This window comes from Pollicipes pollicipes, unplaced genomic scaffold, assembly GCF_011947565.3.
Source record: "Pollicipes pollicipes isolate AB1234 unplaced genomic scaffold, Ppol_2.1 Scaffold_7231;HRSCAF=8579_pilon_pilon_pilon, whole genome shotgun sequence".
Taxonomy (NCBI): domain Eukaryota; kingdom Metazoa; phylum Arthropoda; class Thecostraca; order Pollicipedomorpha; family Pollicipedidae; genus Pollicipes; species Pollicipes pollicipes.
The window spans coordinates 29,094,681-29,114,214 of NW_023597034.1; the positions used below are offsets into that span (position 1 = coordinate 29,094,681).

The 19,534-nt window shown below is 51.1% G+C and overlaps 1 protein-coding gene across 1 annotated transcript; it reads left to right on the forward strand.

The window, feature by feature from the left end:
- Positions 1-614: 614 nt before the first annotated feature.
- LOC119110494 (WD repeat-containing protein 86) lies at positions 615-17,346 on the forward strand. Its single transcript, XM_037234341.1, has 9 exons — positions 615-667; positions 8,250-8,382; positions 10,133-10,254; positions 12,515-12,660; positions 13,145-13,330; positions 14,134-14,259; positions 15,297-15,471; positions 15,921-16,095; positions 16,953-17,346. Exons 2-9 carry the CDS (start codon positions 8,276-8,278, stop codon positions 17,146-17,148), a joined length of 1,233 nt encoding a protein of 410 aa, XP_037090236.1. The 5' UTR covers positions 615-667; positions 8,250-8,275; the 3' UTR covers positions 17,149-17,346.
- The last annotated feature ends 2,188 nt before the right edge of the window (positions 17,347-19,534 follow it).

Consider the following 19,534-nt stretch of genomic DNA (forward strand, 5'->3'; position numbering starts at 1 on the left):
ATCCCATGCTATGCATGCTTCTTGCCGCCACATGCGGGCTTTCTGGATCCAAAGTGCTCGGTACCAAACATGCAGCACCACTGCAAGCTTGGCCTGAGCCCTTTTTGATGCTTAGGGACCTGCGTCTTTGTACCCAAACATGAGATATCTAAACATGGTTAACGCAATTTCTCTCTGTTGACCGCCAACAGCTTCATGTGGTTAACTCCCAACCAAAATTGCAGTGACTAAAAAACGCAACTTGCAGAGAACGTACTGATGCATCAACTCGCATACGAAAGTTACTCCCCTTTCAGGCACTTCGTTTTTTTGTGATGCTCTTCTGGTTTATTTGTTTCGCCACGCGTGCGGCTCGCATAGGTGCATATCTTCCACACTTGCATACGTATATATATATATATATATATATATATATATATATATATATATATATATATATATATGACAGGCGCTCTGAAATTAATCCCTTATGTGGCATTACCGCCATTTTTACACACAGTCACACCGCCCTTTTACTGTATGCGGACATTTAACCCCGCTCCTTTTTCAGGCGTTCCTGCCAGCTCCCAGCCACCAGCTATGGGATGCCGGGGTGGGGGGTTTCCAAGGGAAACCACACAGGACGGCAGGAGCATCTATGAGCGAGAATCTCTCGGAAAACGTCCAAGTATAAGTACCCTCTTCGAACTCTTGCAAGCTAGCCAGCACACAATACTCGTGCGGGCATAGTGAATAACAAACCCTGTTTCCTGGGGCTTGGGGGACATCCCAAAGGCTGCTTAGTTTGCTGTCTTCAGTGGAACCGCAGTGACTGTCTCTGTGAGTTTTTGTTACCACCCAATCTTAAATCAAACTACAATATTTTTGTGTCGATCACGTAAGCTGCCTGGACTGCTTTCATCTCAATACACTTCCGGTGATTTCGCTCACAACTGGCCGGAGGCCAGTTATCATGGTTTGTTGCATTTATTGACAACCAATCAAATTTAAGGCAATAGCTCGGGAGAAGGCCAAAAAAGCACCGCAAGATCGAGATCACCGTAAACAGATGAAACTCATTCCCTCGCCTGTCAGGATTTGGTGCATCCTTTGCTACCTAACTTGCCTACCAGCAGCAGTACAGGAATAGTATCTCAATATTTGTCGACAGTAATGTCGAGGAAAACTGGATTTCGTGGCAATTGCAGCCAAAAACACTGCTTCACAAATCAACTGTTCAAGGGATTCAGTGTCCGATGCTCTTGACAGGCCGCGCAAAAGACATGGCATGAATCGACGTGTAGTATACTGTCGTATTAAAATATGTAGAAATTCGAAAGGAAGGCTCGAAAAAAGCGTGTGAGCAATTTTCATCAATAAACCTCAGCCCAAACCAGGCCAGCAAACCTCAGTCAAATCAGTCCTGCTCGCAATCTCCTAAAGAAGACAGCTGACCTTCAAATTCTGAAGCATGAACATACATCTGAGGGATGCCGTAACCGAGATGTGACGTCACTGGGTTGCACATTTTTACGCTATACGGTGTGCTTTGTCTGTGCGTTTTCCGATGTGCGCGCCTTGGAAAGCGTTGCCTGCAGTGTCATGTGTTCGTCGTATGATCTCAATTCCGCATGACAGTGTTTTTAGCTGTGTGTCATGAATGACCTCACGCTCGTTTTTATAACGGGTAAACATAGCTGACTTAAATCAGCATCGGAGCGCCTCCAAATCGGCTGAATAATGATTATTGGTGTTGCGGACGCGCCGTCTGCTGCGACCACTGTAGCGCCCATACTCCCACATGAACAGACGTTATAATTGCCCACACCGTTTTGGGTGTTGCACGAGAACTCAACATATTGACCAAAAGTTTGTCCAACGGCCAAATTAATTATGCCACGAACTCTCGCGGTGAAGCAAAAGCGGCGCTGCATTCCACGATAGGGAGGAACGCCGTCGCCTGTGCTTTTTTTGTGCGCGTTTTAATCTTCAGCAGCAGCACATTGACGTAATCGATAGCTTAGTCTTGAACATTTTGGCATTTCATCTGAATGCTTTAAGTTCATTCAATGAGTTAGACCTTGGTCACACAATGCGCCAGCTAAAACTTAAAAAGTTAAGTCCGTGAAGTAAGCGATTTATTCAGCGATTTTTTCAGCGACGAGTTCTGATTTCCCTGAAAAATGGTTTCACGACCAATTGTGGCATAGGAACACCAAGAATGACCCTTATTTTGCATATTATGTGACCTTCAAGGTCAAGAGCTGGGTCAAAGGACGGGGAACTCGATATCACCCAAAAATTACCGGCCGGTTTTTAGCTTACAAAGATCAAAACGTTTACCACAAAAAGAGCTAGCGTTCGTAAAATCCTGGCCTCTTAAGGTCACCCTTCAAGGTCAAACGCGGTCTCAAAGACGGGGAAATCCATATCATCACAAAAATTTCCGGTCAATTATTAACTTACAAAATCAAATCATTCACCACAGAAAGATCCAGTGTCCGTCAAAAGTCCGGACCTCTCAGGTCACTCTTCAAAGTCAACCTCGGGCTCAAAGGACGGGGAACTTCATATCAACCAAACAGTGCCGGCCGATTTTAACTTACAAAGATAAGCACATTTACCACAAAAAGAGTTAACATCCGTCAAAAAGTTCTGACCTCTCAAGGTCACCCTTCAAGGTCAAACGCGGGCTCAAAGGACGGGGAACTCCATATCACCCAAATATTTACCCACATCACTTTTTCACGGACGCTAGTTCTTTCTGTGGTGAATGTTCTGATCTTTGTAAAATACAAATCGGCCGGTAACTTTTGGATGATATGGAGTTTTCCGTTCTTTGAGCCCGCGTTTAACCTTGAAGGGTGGCCTTGAGGGTGAGGACTTTTTGACGGACACTAGTCCTTTCTGTCGTGAATGTTCTGATCATTGTAAAATAAAAATCGGTCGGTAATTTTTGGGTGATATGAAGTTCCCCGTACTTTGAGCCCGCGGTTGACCTTGAAGGGTGACTTTGAGAGGTCAGGGCTTTTTGACGGACGCGAGTTCTTTCTGTGTTGAATATTCTGACGTTTGCAAGTTGAAGATCGGCCTGTAATTCTCGGGTGATATCGAGTTCCCCGTGCTTTGACCCAGCTTTTGTCCTTGAAGGAGACATGATATTGCAAAATAAGGGTACTTTTTGGTGTTCTCGTGCCACAATTGACCTTCAACCATTTTTCAGGGAAATCGGAACTCGTCGCTGAAAAAGTCGCGAATAAATCGCTAACTTCACGGACATTAAAGAGTTGTCATTTCGCAACGGATTGTGAACGCTCTGTGCACAGTATATTACTGTGTAGTAGTTCGGAAGCCTAAGGCGATTATACACGCATGATCCATCAATTTCTTGACATTTAAAATGGTCGTTTGATGTAAAGATCGTATCAGGGTGTGTCATGCCACAAATGGAATATAATTCTGGCAGACATTTTACGGCACATTGAGTATTTCAGTCGCATATTAAGATGATAGTAGCTAAGCTCTTCGATTTCAGGGTGATAAAAGATCACTGAATGGTCTCAGATTATCCCAAATATGTTACAAGATATTACACTTTTAACATCAATCACTTCAAACAAATTGTGGTACGCACAACCAACTTAAAAGTTAGGCGATTTTACCTTAATCCCTAGCAACTTCACTTTGTAAATTTATGAAAACACTGCATAGAGCGCACAAATAGTGATCTGACCTCATCTGGCGCGCTAACAGACGGCACCCACATCTGAAACGCTCACAGATGGCACCCACACCCCATCTGGCACGCTTACATATGGCACCCACACCTCATCTGGCACGCCTCACATATGGCACCCACACCTCATCTGGCACGCTCTCATATGGCACCTAAAACCCATCTGGCACGCTCACAGGTGGCACCCACACCTCATCTGGCTACGCTCACAGATGGCACCCCACACCTCATCTGGCACGCTCACAGATGGCACCCACACCTCATCTGGCACGCTCACAGATGGCACCCCCGTGCGCTGACGCAGGGCACGGCCAGTCATGGCTCGGCATCTACAGACACCGTGGCCGGTGTGAGCACTGAGAAGTGGGCGCAGTGGAGTGGTGGCCTAAAGCCCGGGCAGAACCTCGAGAGGCGTCGTATGTAATTTCGAGGACCCTGATTTGCCAGCCCGTAGGTTTCCATGCAAAACACACATGTCTGTCAAATACTGCGTGGTGGCGTACAAAGTACTATGCCAGCGAGTGCGAGAACACCGCGGTCTGAATCGAGCCACTTTTTATAAGAACACACACACACACACACACACACACACACACACACACACACACACACACACACACACACCACACACACACACACACACACACACACACACCACACACACACACACACACACACACACACACACACACAACACACACACAAACACACACACACACACACACACACACACACACACACACTCACACACACACACACACACACACACATACACACACATATATATATATATATATATATATATATATATATATATATATATCGCTAAGGTAGTATTTTACTACGCTAAGGTAGTATTTTAGCTCATAGTCCAGAGAGAAGCACCCAAACGTCTGCCTGAATGAGGGATGTCTCATCGTCATATGTTTTCCCTTTTGTAGTCAGAAAACGCTGTTTCTCGGTTCAAAATAGTAAAAAAATAGCGTTTTTAGAGCACGAGCAGAGGCCTGTTCTCGCGCTCTGGATTTAAGGAAATTTTGCATTGTACAAAAAAGGCACATGCTGATGACGGGACTTCCCGAAGTACATTTATGTACATTATCTTGTGGGTCCAGTACCTGTTTTCAACGTTGGCCTCTGACTGAATGCGTAAAAAGTGGCCATATCCACCGATGAGAGTTTCTGCTTTCTGAAGGCAGAGCCACACATGCCACCTGACCCCGCGACCAGGCACAAGCCAAGCGGATTTGGCACACATGCCACCTGACCCCGCGACCAGGCACAAGCCAAGCGGATTTGGCACACATGCCACCTGACCCCGCGACCAGACACAAGCTGAGCGACTTGACACGGTACGAAGGACGTTCCGTTGTCCTCGTCTCCCTTTGCCTGCAGAGTAAAGCTGCTTCGAGACAAACCTTGGACCATTCGTTCGAACTGGGTTAGTGAGATCGTCGATGTCAGTTATCAATCGTTCATCATCTTGCGCTCGGAAAGCCTTGCAATCTATACTTGTAATGTGCCCCAGTCATTAATGATGCAAATAACAATGTATGCTGACATTCCTTTGCGAGATTTCAATACCTGAACTTACACAATCTTGACAGCAACTGTCTTTCAAAAGGCCATGGACGATGAAGCTCTTCACTACGAAAGGCCATGAACGATGAACGTCTTCAATACGAAAGCGCTCTAAACTTTCACGCGCGGAGCCCCTGTGGGATCAAAGAAAGGCTTAGGTTTGTGAGTAAGGGCGGCCAACTTTTCATCACACAACCCGCTCATCCGTACGACCCTATCCATCATACCAAACGCAGTGCCCCTGCACAAAAGCATAATATCTCAAATGCGAGCGCTGAAACCCATTGTACAAACAACAGAAAGGAATGGCTGAGGCTATCGTGCAGAAAATGCCGTAATTACAGCCCTAAGTCTGAGAATAATGCGTGTGACCGCGAGGGTGAACGCATATGCTAGACAGCATAGCGAAACTCCTTGCCTGTGCAAAGTAATTCCTCAACTAAAAGCTGGGAGCTCATCGCAAATCGTCCCTTTCATTCGCCCACGGCCGACAAAATAACGCAGCGTCGTAAATTGCAGCCCGTGAACAATAACACGACACTGAACGATCAGTGGAAGTACAGCACCAGACCACTGACCCTCGCGTTTCAGGCTGCCATCAACCCCCATTCCCCAGATCTGCGGGTCTTCATGATAAGAGAGGAGCATTCCAGCGTTCAGTGCCTTAGCATTCAGAACACTACCAGATGTAGAGCGGTGTAATCCGGGCCCGTGATTACACTGACCACGCCATTCTGCGCTGCTCAGGCCGCACGCGATTATAAAAGGCGTCCCTGAGTGTTCGGCTTGGGGACTCAGCATTGACGTGAACCCACGGCGATTCGAAGCGCTATGCTCTAGGATGGGTTCAAACATCGCGCGGTCCTTTCGCGCGCTATCAAGTTAACACGGACTGCTTTTAGCTATCTCTTACAACAGCGCAGATCAAGCGAGATCAAACGACACGTTATCCTTCTCTAAAAGTCCTATGTGCATGCCCGCAGAGAAAAGTTGCATAAAATCACTCGGAAGTGAGAAAGTTACGTTATCTGAGGTCACTGAAGGGCACTCCATGACCTTAAGCTTGAAGCACACTGCGCCGACAGCCCTCACACGCCACTCTGTCTGGCTAAATGCAGATGTCGAGCATGTGTGCTCCACGCTATGTGGTGGTCTTCATCCTGCCCCTCTCCGGCGGCGCCGCCCACTCCTGTTCGCCACGAGAACGCGACCACCGCCGTGCGCCGTCTGCTGCCAGATCCGGCTGACCCGCACAGGTCACGATGGCACAGGTCATCGTGCAGATGTTGTGCTCATCGCTCTTGGAGTCGGAACTGCTGCGGTGCAGTATTTATGGTGCAGCAGCTGCGGCGCCGGCACACAACAGTACATAAGGATTGGCCGCACCGGCACACAATAGCACACAAGGATTAGCCACGGCGGCACACAACAGCACACAAGGATTGGCCGCAATAGCACACAACAACACACAAGGATTGGCCGCACCAGCACACAACAGCACACAAGGATTGGCCACGCCTGCACACAACAAGTTCTCACGGCGACATAAAGTTTTGATCTAATGTGATCTTAACCTGGAATAGCGTATACAGGTGTTCTAGAACTTCCACGAAACGCTTCCACTTCCACTTCCCACATTTTAGCGTGTCTGCATTTTAGCCGCGATCTTAACTACGCAGTTATTGCTCCGAGACCTAGCAATGCAGAAAGTTGAATATTTCAGGTCAGGTGAAGATATTCGTTATTTGGTTTATCTTTTATCGTTATTTGGTATATCGGTATTTGGTATATTTGGTATATATGGTATATTTGGTATATCGGTATATTGGTATTTTATCGTTATTTGGTATATCTCAGCAACTTAACACACAGTAACAAGGGCTGTTTGGTCAATATGTCGAGGCTCTGCATCACCGAGAACGATATATAAAATGTGTCCACGAGCATGTTAGCACAGCGTAAGCAGAAAACACACTGTAATTTTACCCCACATATAATTTTCTTTGAATACATTAGCAGACCGCGCAGGGGCATAATAGCCTGATCGCAGACGTTATTACGGTTGGTATTATCAGACTGTCAGCAATGTAACTTGCCCCACAAAGTCAGCATCGACAGTGGAAGGTGATAAGGAGTGGGCCTCAAAGAGCAAGTACAGCAACTCATTTTTGTTCCACCGTCCAAATAATACGGTCACGAAAAGATGCACAAGCCCTTTACCATAGATTGACCATACACCGTTGACACGTGGGAAGGATGGATGCAATGCGCTTATGTTCGTAACAATTGTCTTTCCGCATGTCCAGTACTTTGGTGTTTCCAAGTTCGCGCGCTGGTGTAGCATGCAGGTGGGCTTCAGTGATTGTTTCTGGTCGTCTGTCGCTGCCTGTAAATGACTGGCACATGATGTGGTGTTTGAATTTCACCATTTCTGTGAACGGCGAGGATCGCTGTCTCTCACACAGCTTCTCGCAGATGGTAAGTATTGCTACAATGGCTAACCTCCGTAACCGCACCATTTTTAGATCTGTGCCGCTTTCGCCCATTTTCAATGCGTTCCTTTTGTCCCGGTCATAGGCAGCCGCAGTGCGAGTCGGTCCGCCCAACCGGGGAATTACCACGATGCAAAGAACAGTAAGTGTCCTGTAAGAACAGTAAGTGTCCTGGCGCTCGCGGAATCGGGCACCGTCCATTATAGTGCTCGATGAAATGCGGCGGCGTATAGAGGAAATAGGGTTATCCACTATCTCTCTACGCAGTGCAAGCGATAATTGTACGGGTTGTTTAGTTAAGTGAGAGTTAAAACGGTAACATAGGTAACGTACACAGAACTGGTTAGTTATATGATTCGTGATGAGGGCCTGCGCTTCCGCACGATGTACCATGCGGGCCAGAAGGCCGTGCATGACGCGTCTGTGTGTGTGCCTGACGCGCGGCGCGTGTCGCCCACCAGCCGACCATGACGGCTCCATCAACTGCATGGCGCTCAGCGAGGACGGCTCGCTCCTGATCACGGGCTCCGAGGACTGCACCGCCCGCATGTGGAGCACCAAGACCGACGACACCGAGTGCCTGGGCGCCCTCGAGTGAGTCCTTACGGGGTGTCTGGCTGTCTTCGAGTGAGCATCATCCGACGTTCCGGCGTCCTGGAATGGGTCCCTACGGAGTGCCTGGCTGTCCTCGAGTGAGCACCATCAAATGCACGGGCGTTCTTGAGTGAGTCCCTATGGAGTGCCTGGCTGTCCTCGAGTGAGCATCATCCAATGTTCCGGCGTCCTGGAATGGGTCCCTGCCGAGTGCCTGGCTGTCCTCGAGTGAGAGCCATCAAATGCTCGGGCGTCCTCGAGTGAGTCCCTACGGAGTACCTGACTGTCCTCGAATGAGTACTATCCGATGATCGGGCGTCCTCGAGTGAGTCCATACGGAGTGCCTGACTGTCCTCGAATGAGTACTATCCAATGCTCGGACGTCCTCGAGTGAGTCCCTACGGAGCGCACGACTGTCTTCGAGTGAGTAACATTCAGTTTTTGGGCATCCTCGAGTGAGCACACGTCGGGTGTCCGGGCGTCCTAAAGGAGTGCCAGCCGGGTGTCCGGGCGTCCTAAAGGAGTGCCAGCCGGGTGTCCGGGCGTCCTAAAGGAGTGCCAACCGGGTGTCCGGGCGTCCTAAAGGAGTGCCAACCGGGTGTCCGGGCGTCCTAAAGGAGTGCCAGCCGGGTGTCCGGGCGTCCTAAAGGAGTGCCAGCCGGGTGTCCGGGCGTCCTAAAAGAGTGCCAGCCGGGTGCCCGGTGCCTTCGAATGACTTTACACCGGGTGTCCAGGCGTCCTCGAGGACTTCACACAGCGCGTCCAGGCGTTTGAAATGTACAATGTAGATGACATCAACCAAATCCATGAAACTTTGGGCGGGTTTTCAATAGTTTCACGTCAAGTTGGCTTTGATTCATCCAAATCTTGCTTTGAGAGCAACGAATTATCTACTCACTTGTTCATGACCCCACTACGCCTCCGCACTTTCCAACTCTGCGTTATCTCCAATATAATTCGGTACGAACCCCTCTGCGCGAGTGCCCCACTGTAAAGCTAGGGCACGAACTGTGAGCACGAGCCTGCTAGGAGCGGTTGCGACTGCCCACTGCCGGGTGACGCCAGTTGTTTGGACTCGGTCCCGTTGCCAGGCTGAGGACGATCGATCGTAACACCGGCCAGCAGCGGTGGTGACATGACCAGACGTCATCAGCTGACGCAGCGGCGTCCTTGCAGAGGCCGTGCGTCGCTCTGTCGTTACGGGCGCGGGCCATTCGCTGATGGCCTCCGTTATACAGTGGTTGATGAAAGACCTCAGTGGGCCTGGTTGCTCTGTTGCGTAAAACTGGAGCCGAATGGACATTTGTTGTTATGAAAAGCTGTAATCAGGCGTCCGGAACATTCACAGAACAAATCCTATAAAAGCTTCTGCTAAAGATGTTTTGATTGTTCAAAATGCAATTGATGAATCGTAATCGCGATTCCTCCCCGTGGACATTTGCCTCGCTGTTGATGGCATGTCGAAATCTCTGAATGATGGGGCTCCCTGCGGGCGACAGCTTCGACCGATTTGGGCAGACGGCACTATATTCCTTTTTACGGCAGCTTCATAACTTGATAATTATCAACATGACGCAGCCTCGATGCATCCAACAATGATGCAACCCAGCAAAACACCACGTTTATTTGGGATTGAAACCGAATCGTCCCAGATAATTCAATGATATGTCGTGACCCGACCTGACCACTTACATCTACTGTATGCCAAGTGACCTTAGTGAGTCATGACCTTGTCACGCCTCCTCGCCAGGGGTCACACGAGCTACATCACATGCGTGGCCTCGTGCGATACGTTCGTGGTGACGGGCTCGGCCGACAGCACTATCAAGAAGTGGGACATGACCAGCTGCGACTGCCTCTTCACATACGAAGGTGGGAGCACGGCCCCGACGCCGTGGTGCCCCGGCGGCAGCGCTTGGTGACACCTCTGGAAATGTTAAAGGATGCATCCTTTCCAGTTGTTTTCAACCGGTGGGCCAAGACTAGAACGATCTGCTGGTATATGGGAAGCTATTGGTAGGTCTTTAAATATGAGTTATCTACAAACAATAATGCAGGCAAAAATAAAGTAAGTTCGGCACGCTGCGACCCTTGCTGTTGGCTAAAAAGGCTCGGATTTGTCGCCATGCTGATTTTTATTTTGGCTCACCACCTGGCATTGTTCGTGTCGTTTAGATCCTATCAGCTGTTGTGGCAGCTTAAATCGAACCCTTTCAGCGTCAGGTGATTAACGCCGTTTGATGTGAGCTATTCTACATGGATATGTCAAGTGAATTAAAGTGCTGCTGTTGGTGGTGACCAAACAAGCTTGGATATTATTGTGTGCACATTATCTGTTAAGTAAAGCAGAGGCCTTTTACGAGCCAATGCTGCGCCAACTGCGCTGCGAAAGCTTACTAATTGCTATCGAATAACAGTAATACCGCATATTTTATCACACGCACCGTTGTTATCCAACGCGGGCCGCCAATCACATCAGGCGATGGCGTATTTCGGCGACGTTCGGCCGACGGTACATTTCTTTTCAGTGTAATTTTCCGTCCGAGCGTTCCCTGCTTATCCTATCCGCTGTACATCCGCGCTTCTGCATTAGGCCGCCCTTACCTCAATTTTCTACACTCACCACAACTGCGTTCAAGTAAAACCAATTTAACAATAAATTTGAAAGCTACTATAAAACGAGCTTTTGCCCTCACTGTAATGAGTTTCCTTAGTTCATTTTGGAATATTGGCCAATTTATCATCTATACCAAGAAAAGGTTTCGTCTTCGGGGGTGAAAATTCTCTGGGATTATCAGCAACCATGGATCGCAAGCCATTACAAATGACCTTAAAAAGCTACGAATAATTTTCTCAGAGCGTCCTTCGGTCAAACGCCCTGCAGGGTCAAAGCGGCAGACAAGGCGCAGTGATATTATGAACTTGGCTGCACCAAACCAACACCGAGATGGGGCTGCACGATATTCTCAACGACCCGGTGTTCGAAATCATCCGGCCTCGAGCCTGTGCTGCTGTGGATCTAGTTCCCGGCAGCCATTAATTTGGGGCGGGCTGTTGGACCCGCCAACCGCAGCGACCATTCAGTGTAGTACATCTGGCTGGGCAGGTCCAGTGTCCCCCTGCCGTGTCGGTCCGCGCCGCCTGGTTGGACTGCTTCAGTATCTGACACGTGGGACTGCCGAGGCCATTTGTAATACAGCTGATCACGCCGGCTGTGGCAGAGAGCAGTGAAACACAGCCGACAGTGGGCCTCGAACCGGCGCCAGCTGTGGCAGAGCGCAGAAAAACACAGTCGACAGTACGTCTCGAACCGGCGCCGGATGTGACAGAGCATAGTGAAACACAGCCGACCGTGGGTCCCGAACCGGCGCATTTGCATTATTCGGGCGACGCTGTAGCCGTGGGCTTTGCAGCACCCCGGTTTCGCACAACTGACCTGATTCGCCGGCCTGGGCAATGCATCTGTGTCCATGCACTGTGCCCACGTCATATGAATCAGTCATTTCGTAACAAAAGCACAGAGCTATCCTCTTGGTTTCGTAGGTTCCAGGTTCGAATCTCAACCGCTGTGCACTTCGGTGACGTCTTATGTGGCAGCTGACACAAGGGCGGCTGCCACGCCTCTGGCCCAATCAGTGACGTTCGGTAACGTCTCGCATGGCAGCTGACGCGACGGGCCGTTACCACGCCTCTGACCCAAGCAGTGACGTTCAGTAACGTCTCGCATGGCAACTGACGCGACGGGCCGTTACCACGCCTCTGACCGAAGCAGTGACGTTTAGTAACGTCTCGCATGGCAGCTGACGCGACGGGCCGTTACCACGCCTCTGACCGAAGCAGTGACGTTTAGTAACGTCTCGCATGGCAGCTGACGCGACGGGCCGTTACCACGCCTCTGACCCAAGCAGTGACGTTTAGTAATGTCTCGTATGGCAGCTGACGCGACGTGCCGTTACTACGCCTCTGACCCAAGCAGTGACGTTTAGTGACGTCTTGTATGGCAGCTGACGCGACGGGCCGTTACCACGCTTCTGGCCCACTCAGTGACGTTCGGGTAACGCTACCGTTACCACGCCTCTGACCCAAGCAGTGACGTGCGTCAAACTAAAACGTGACGGTCGTGACTGTCCAGGTCACGAGTCCAGGATCAGCCGCATAATCTGCACGGGCGAGTTCATCTTCTCGTCGTCGTACGACAAGACGGCCCGGGCGTGGCTCTTCGACACCAGCGACCTCGGGGACGGCAATGAGAGCAAGGCCTGCATACGAGTCTTCAAGGTATTCGCCCCGCACTCACTTCAGACCCATGGCGCAAGCGTTATCTTGAACTGAACACGAAAAACATTGCATCAACGTAGTCTGTGCAACGGTTACTTGCAGACCCAAATCCAACTCTTGGCCGGACCCCGATTGTTCTGAAAACTTTCAAGTTGGATATGCGCAGACAATTGGGCTATCTTATCAAAAAGTACTCATTGTCCCAACGAAATACCTGTCAACTGGCACGATACAGAAGTTGAATGCTGGCAACGTTTCGAGGAAGCTTTTAGGCTTGATGTCGGACATTTGAGGCGTAATTGTGATAGGTCGACTCGTAAAGCTTCTCCACGCTTGACCGTGATCTGTCCGAGAAATTTGCAAACCCAAGTGTCGTTCACCACCACCATCGTTCAATCTACCCGAGCATGGACCGCCACCGAGTGTGTGGCGTGGCGCCGGCTTGGTGTGCCTGCCCGGGCGCTCACCTCATCCGCGGTCACAGGGTCACCGCGGTGGGGTCTACCCCATCATCTTCGTGGCGGCCCAAGACCAGGGCTCGGACTCGGAGGTGGACGACGCCGACGCCGACATGGTCACCATCCACCCGGGGGACCTGCTGCTCACCGGGTCCGTCGACAAGACGGCCAAGTCGTGGAGCTTCGACTCCGAGACCGGCTCCAGCCTCCGGGTGCGGAAGACTGCCGTCTGGCCGGTCTGGGGGCCCGCGGGTGTCCGGTGCGAGCGGGCTGATCCAGACTCATCTCGCCTGGGGTGACGAGGGCGCGTCCCGTCCGAGTGGCACGGTCCGAACCCAACCCCGATCTCGAGTGACGGTCCGAACTCACCCCCGATCTCGAGTGACGGGGCTGTACCGGGCGTGCGATGGTGTGTGTATTCAGAACAGGAGGCTCTGTCACGACTCAACCGGTCCAGTATATCTATATATCTATCTATCTATCTATCTATCTATCTATCTATCTATCTATCTATCTATCTATCTATCTATCTATCTATCTATCTATCTATCTATCTATCTATCTATCTATCTATCTATCTATCTATCTATCTATATATATATATATATATATATATATATATATATATATATATATATATATACACGACCTGTTGCAGTAATACGCGTTGTGGCAGACTGCTATAATGCAACAGAAGGCGCCTTACCATGCCAAATCAAATCTTATAGTAGACTAAGCCACGGTCGAACCGGTCGCATGACTAACCCCACGAAAGGAACGATCACTGGGAGAGCGATACGAGGGAGGGTGAGTGTTCAAAGTGATGCGAGGAGAGTGGGCAGTGACGTGCTCCGCTCACAAACGCAGCGGTATGCTATTGGCTTGCGATATGATGTGAGTCAGGGAATGGGTCAACCAAGGACGTCACTGAATGTCTTTTCCGTTTGAAGAACACCGGACTACCACCATTTTTTTTAGGCTGTCGCCTCTGTTTAATTGTGACACCCTCTGACAGACGTTCCGCGGCCACACGGCCCCGGTGTCGTGCATGGCCACTGACAGAGACGGTACCGTCCTATTCACTGCCGGTCCGGATCGTACCATCAAGATCTGGGAGATCTCCTCGGCGATCTGCAAACAGGTGAAAGATCTATCCGTTTTTTATAAGTTACCCAAGCCGCTACAAAATCGTGTATAAGGTCCAGTGACTGTAAAATAGTGGTCAAAGGATGTAAAGTGCAGCCATGATAGCACCAAGCGGCCACATTCGCAGCCGGAAGCCAAACTCCGCCTCACCTTATGACAGTGCCACGTTCCTCAGAGTGACAGTGCCACGTCCCTCAGAGTGGCAGTGCCACGTCTCTCAGAGTGACAGTGCCACGCCCCTCAGAGTGACGGTGCCACGTCCCTCAGAGTGACAGTGCCACGTCCCTCAGAGTGGCAGTGCCACGTCCCTCAGAGTGACGGTCCCACGTCTCTCAGAGTGACAGTGCCACGTCCCTCAGAGCGACGGTGCCACGTCCCTCAGAGTGACAGTGCCACGTCCCTCAGAGTGACAGTGCCACGTCCCTCAGAGTTAAAGTGCCACGTCGCTCAGAGTAACAGTGCCACGCCCCTCAGAGCGACGGCGCCACGTCCCTCAGAGTGACAGTGCCACGTCGCTCAGAGTGACAGTGCCACGTCCCTCAGAGTGACAGTGCCACGTCCCTCAGAGTGACAGTGCCACGTCCCTCAGAGTGACAGTGCCACGTCCCTCAGAGTGACAGTGCCACGTCGCTCAGAGTAACAGTGCCACGTCCCTCAGAGAGACAGTGCCACGTCCCTCAGAGTGACAGTGCCACGTCCCTCAGAGTGACAGTGCCACGTCCCTCAGAGTGACAGTGCCACGTCCCTCAGAGTGACAGTCCCACGCCCCCTAGAGTGACAGTGCCACGTCCCTCAGAGCGGCAGTCCCACGTCCCTTAGATCGCACCATCATGCTGCCTGCTTCGCGGTTCTTTCCCTTAGTTTCAAGCATTGCATGCAATGGCACGTCAAAATGCGCACGTATAGGCCATCAGCATGCATTTTTCAGCATTGAACCCAGGGCGTTAGCACGTAGCATTCCACGCTGCACATGCGATTGGCGCTGGAGCCCTCGAGGCATCAGTAAGCATTGCCTGCGCCGGTCCGTTTCAGACGATGGAGGGCCACAACCAGTCCATAGTCTGCATGCAGGTGGTGAACAAGCTACTGTACAGCGGCTCAGCCGACACCACGGCCCGCTGCTGGGTCACCGAGTTCGGAGACTGCACGCGCACCTACAAGTCCCATAAGCACTCGGTCATCTGCCTGAAGGTGGCCGACGGGGTCGGTGAGTGAGCCCGAGCCATGGTCGGTACACCCACGGACCACGCAGTCGGCACAACCTATCTCACTGCCGGCCAGTTCCGAAACTCAGGGAAAGTGCCACATCATACACATTGAAAGTATGGTATGTTTTCTGCTATCTTTTGCTTGGTCGAGTCGGGTGGACAGTCTTGGGTGTATTGAAAATATGGGTGTAGTGTGCACTATTTTGACTGTTATTCGCATTGGTCTATTTCCGCGGCGGCCAAGATGCCCTTTTGCTGTAAAGTGACAGTTAAGACAGTAGTATTAGCCTTATTCCCCAGAGAAAAACCGGGCGAATGGAGATGTAGTTGTTTTGATATTTCGGCAACATGCCTGTATCGAAACAATAGCTGAAGTTGATTTAAAGGCATTAAGACACAGACATAGAGTGAGAGCTACATTACGGTCATGTCGATGTCCCGCTTGCAGTGTTCACCGGCTGTGGAGACACGCTGGCCCGCGCGTTCGACGCCAAGTCCGGGGCTCTGAAGCGAAGTTACATGGGCCACGAGGCGGCCATCAACTGCCTGCAGTACATCGAGGGCAAACTCTACACGGGCAGCAATGATGGCGTGCTCAAAGTCTGGGACGCCAAAAACATCGCGTTAGTGTGCCCGTCCCAGTCCCTGGGGTTGCACCCCAGCTGCGACTGCTGACAACATGCATTCCAAATGTCCTCCCAGCACCTGGTGTCATTCCCCGCCTGATCACATCCCTTGATCAGATTTTCATCCTTCACACCCGCCCTGCCTTCAACCGGCTTCGTCCCTCACCTGCCATCACTTCATCGCCTGCTTTTCTCCGCAAACATGGCGCCCTTCCGTCACCTGGCATCCTCTATTCACCTGACACACTTCCTCACCTGCCGTTCTCCATTCATTTGTAGTTAGTTATTGAGTTTTGACGGCTAGTCAACTGCAGTAGTTATTTGCGCCCCATTAATCTGACATCCTACCTTAACCTGATGTTCTTTACCACGTCATGTGCTGCCTGCTACTCTTCTCGCTCTCTTTCTCTGATGTCTTACCTGCACGCGGTGTGCATCCTTCACGAGCTGCCTTTATTCTTCTGAGTGCTGCCTTCACTTGCCTCCTCTCTTCACCTGGCATCCTTCTCTTACGTGATGTCCTCCCTTCACTTCACGTGATACACACTCCGTCACTTGACATCCTTGCTTTACATGATATCCTGCATTGAGCCGACAGCCTTCCTTCACTGGACATTTCGCTTTCCATGGTATTCTCCATTCACCTCGCAAACCCCCTTCAGCTATCCGTCTCTTCACCTGATGGACCCCACTTACTCGCCGCTCTCTCGTCAACCGAGACTCTCATTTCAACCGAGAATCTCCCTTTAATTAATGCACTCTCTGCAACTGACGTCCCTCCATCACTTAGAAGACTCTCTTCACCAGACATCCACCTCAAATTGTCCCTTCAGCTGACGTCCTCCGCTCTCCAGGGACGACCCGCCGCCGGAGGACACGCAGAACGAGGACGAGGACGAGCAGCCCGAGGAGCGCGGCTACTACCGCGAGCAGGACAAGCGGCTGAAGGACCTGGAGCGAAGGCTGGACGGCGCCAACCAGGACAACATCAACCACGACGACGACATCAAGGCTTACGAGCGCGAGCTGGCTGCCCTCGACGACGACTAGCTGAACAGCGAGCCCCGGCCGGGCCCTGACCGGGCCCAGCTGTGCCTGGCTGCGTTTGGCTGGGCCAGGCTGGGCCAGGCTGGGCTTGGCTAGGCCTAGCTGGGTCTGGAGATGTGGAAAAAGGCTGGCTGGCCCAGCTGGACCCGGTCAGGTACCGCGGCACACAGTTGGGCTCAGGTTCCGCTGCGTCGGACGTGCGGGGCACGTTTCGGCCCGGGCCCGGGCTGGGCCGAAGCCGTGGTTTCGGCCAGCGGGCGCGGGCCGCGGGGGCCGGCCGGCTGGCCCGGAGCTGGGCGGCCGCGGCCACTGACGCCGGCGAGAACCACTGCGGGGCTGGGCAGGGGCGTCAGGGCGGTGGTCGCCGCCAGCTCCCGCGCCGAGCGACTCCTCCGCCCGCCGCCGCCCGAGCTGGCGGCCGGTCGCCAGGCGCGCGGCGGTGCGGCGGCGCGGCGGGCCGCGAGCAGAGCGGCTCCCCGCCCCGCCGCCCGAGCTGGCGGCCCGTCGCCAGGACGCGCGGCGGTGCGGCGGCGGCGGGCCGCGAGCAGAGCGGCTCCCCGCCCGCCGCCGCCCGAGCTGGCGGCCGTCGCCAGGACGCGCGGTGCGGCGGCGCGGCGGGCCGCGAGCAGAGCGGCTCCCCGCCCGCCGCCGCCCGAGCTGGCGGCCCGTCGCCAGGGCGCGCGGCGGTGCGGGTGCGGCGGGCCGCGAGCAGAGCGGCTCCCCGCCGCCGCCGCCCGATGGCGGCCCGTCGCCAGGGCGCGCGGCGGTGCGGCGGTGCGACGGGCCACGAGCAGAGCTACGCCCTCTGTTCCGACGTTCGGTAGATGCTTACGTTTTGGTCTGTCAATAGATATGTTAATAGTGAACTGCGACATGGTCTTGGTCGTGTTTGTTTTTAGTGTGGCTTAACGCAACTTTCAAATCGGTCCATTTGAGAGAATTCGAGACGAGCGCAGGCAAAGGCCAGGGCAGTCGTTAAATTCAATCGAGGTACGAATAGGTACGAGGTACGAAATACTCTCCATATCAAACACGCGGGTACAGAAAACGCCGGTTAAGTGCATGTATTATTAGGTGCATTTTTCAAGTTGGGTGCTTATTCTACCTGGGCACGGTGGGAAGGCGAATAAAAAGTGCAAGCATGGCTACTGACTTGTCACACATATTGAGTACATTATAACATTTTCAGACTGGATTTTAGCTTAGCGACAGTTGTAGATTATTGCGCCCGAAAAGTTTCAGAGCTTGTATTGTTCCTACAGAGCTCCTGCACAAAACCCTTAAATTTTGACTGATTTGTTTTGGCTGAAGTTCACTCCATCGCCTTCTCACAACTATGTTCCCCATCATGACGACGGCTTTCAAATGTCGGTTTGTCTTCAGAGCCGGACGTACGTAATTGTTGTATGAATAGCAATTTCGATGTGTTCAATAAATGAAAATCATAGGAAGCGTCCCGTTAAATGAAGCGTGATGAGCAGCGCGCTCGCGAAAACAGCTGGCGAGGTACATTCGAACAACATCCTTATTCATTTCAGCAGAACACCTTATGGATTGCTTTCAGAATCTAGCCAAACCCCATTCGCCACCTTTGAATTTAATTCAAAAGATAATATTACACTGCTTCACAAATTCCAAATGCCACCCGGTCCTATCTTTTAAAGCATAAATTAAAGCCTTTGTGATGTCAGTTACAATACAGATGCAGGCTTGACTTGAAAACGGCATCAGACAATGCTTTTTCACTCAACTGACATTAAACAAAGGTTTGTCCAATTAGTACCAGCATGGTATGCAATGACAGTTTACAGTCCAGTACAGCTCTAATTCTTATCGCGTGCAGTTTCCCCATGTCCAGCCCAGTCTAATCCGTTAATCATGTGTCCATGGATTTGACCCAAGAAGAGCTGCATTCTTCAGGTCACACGCCACGACCGATAGCTATTCACACGTTGGTGGGCGACGATGACGCCCTCGCACATATGAAACGCAGCGAGTCACCGAGAGGTATTCTTCCCTAACTACAAGCTAAACAATGGTTCAAGTGCCAAAAAACATCTCGATTAACTCCATATCAGTGTAATTCGAGATATCCTACGATTGCTTGAAGTTGAAAGTGCATTAACTGAATAAGATGAACCAGTTGGGATAAAACACCCTACCGTATAGAATATCTGTTTCACAACAATTCAGTGAGCATATATATATATATATATATATATATATATATATATATATATATATATATATATATAGTATATATATATAATATATATATAATATATATATATATATAGATATATATATATGTATATATTATATATATATCCATCTCTCTCTCTCTCTCTCTCTCTCTCTCTCTCTCCTCTCTCTCTCTCTCTCTCTCTCT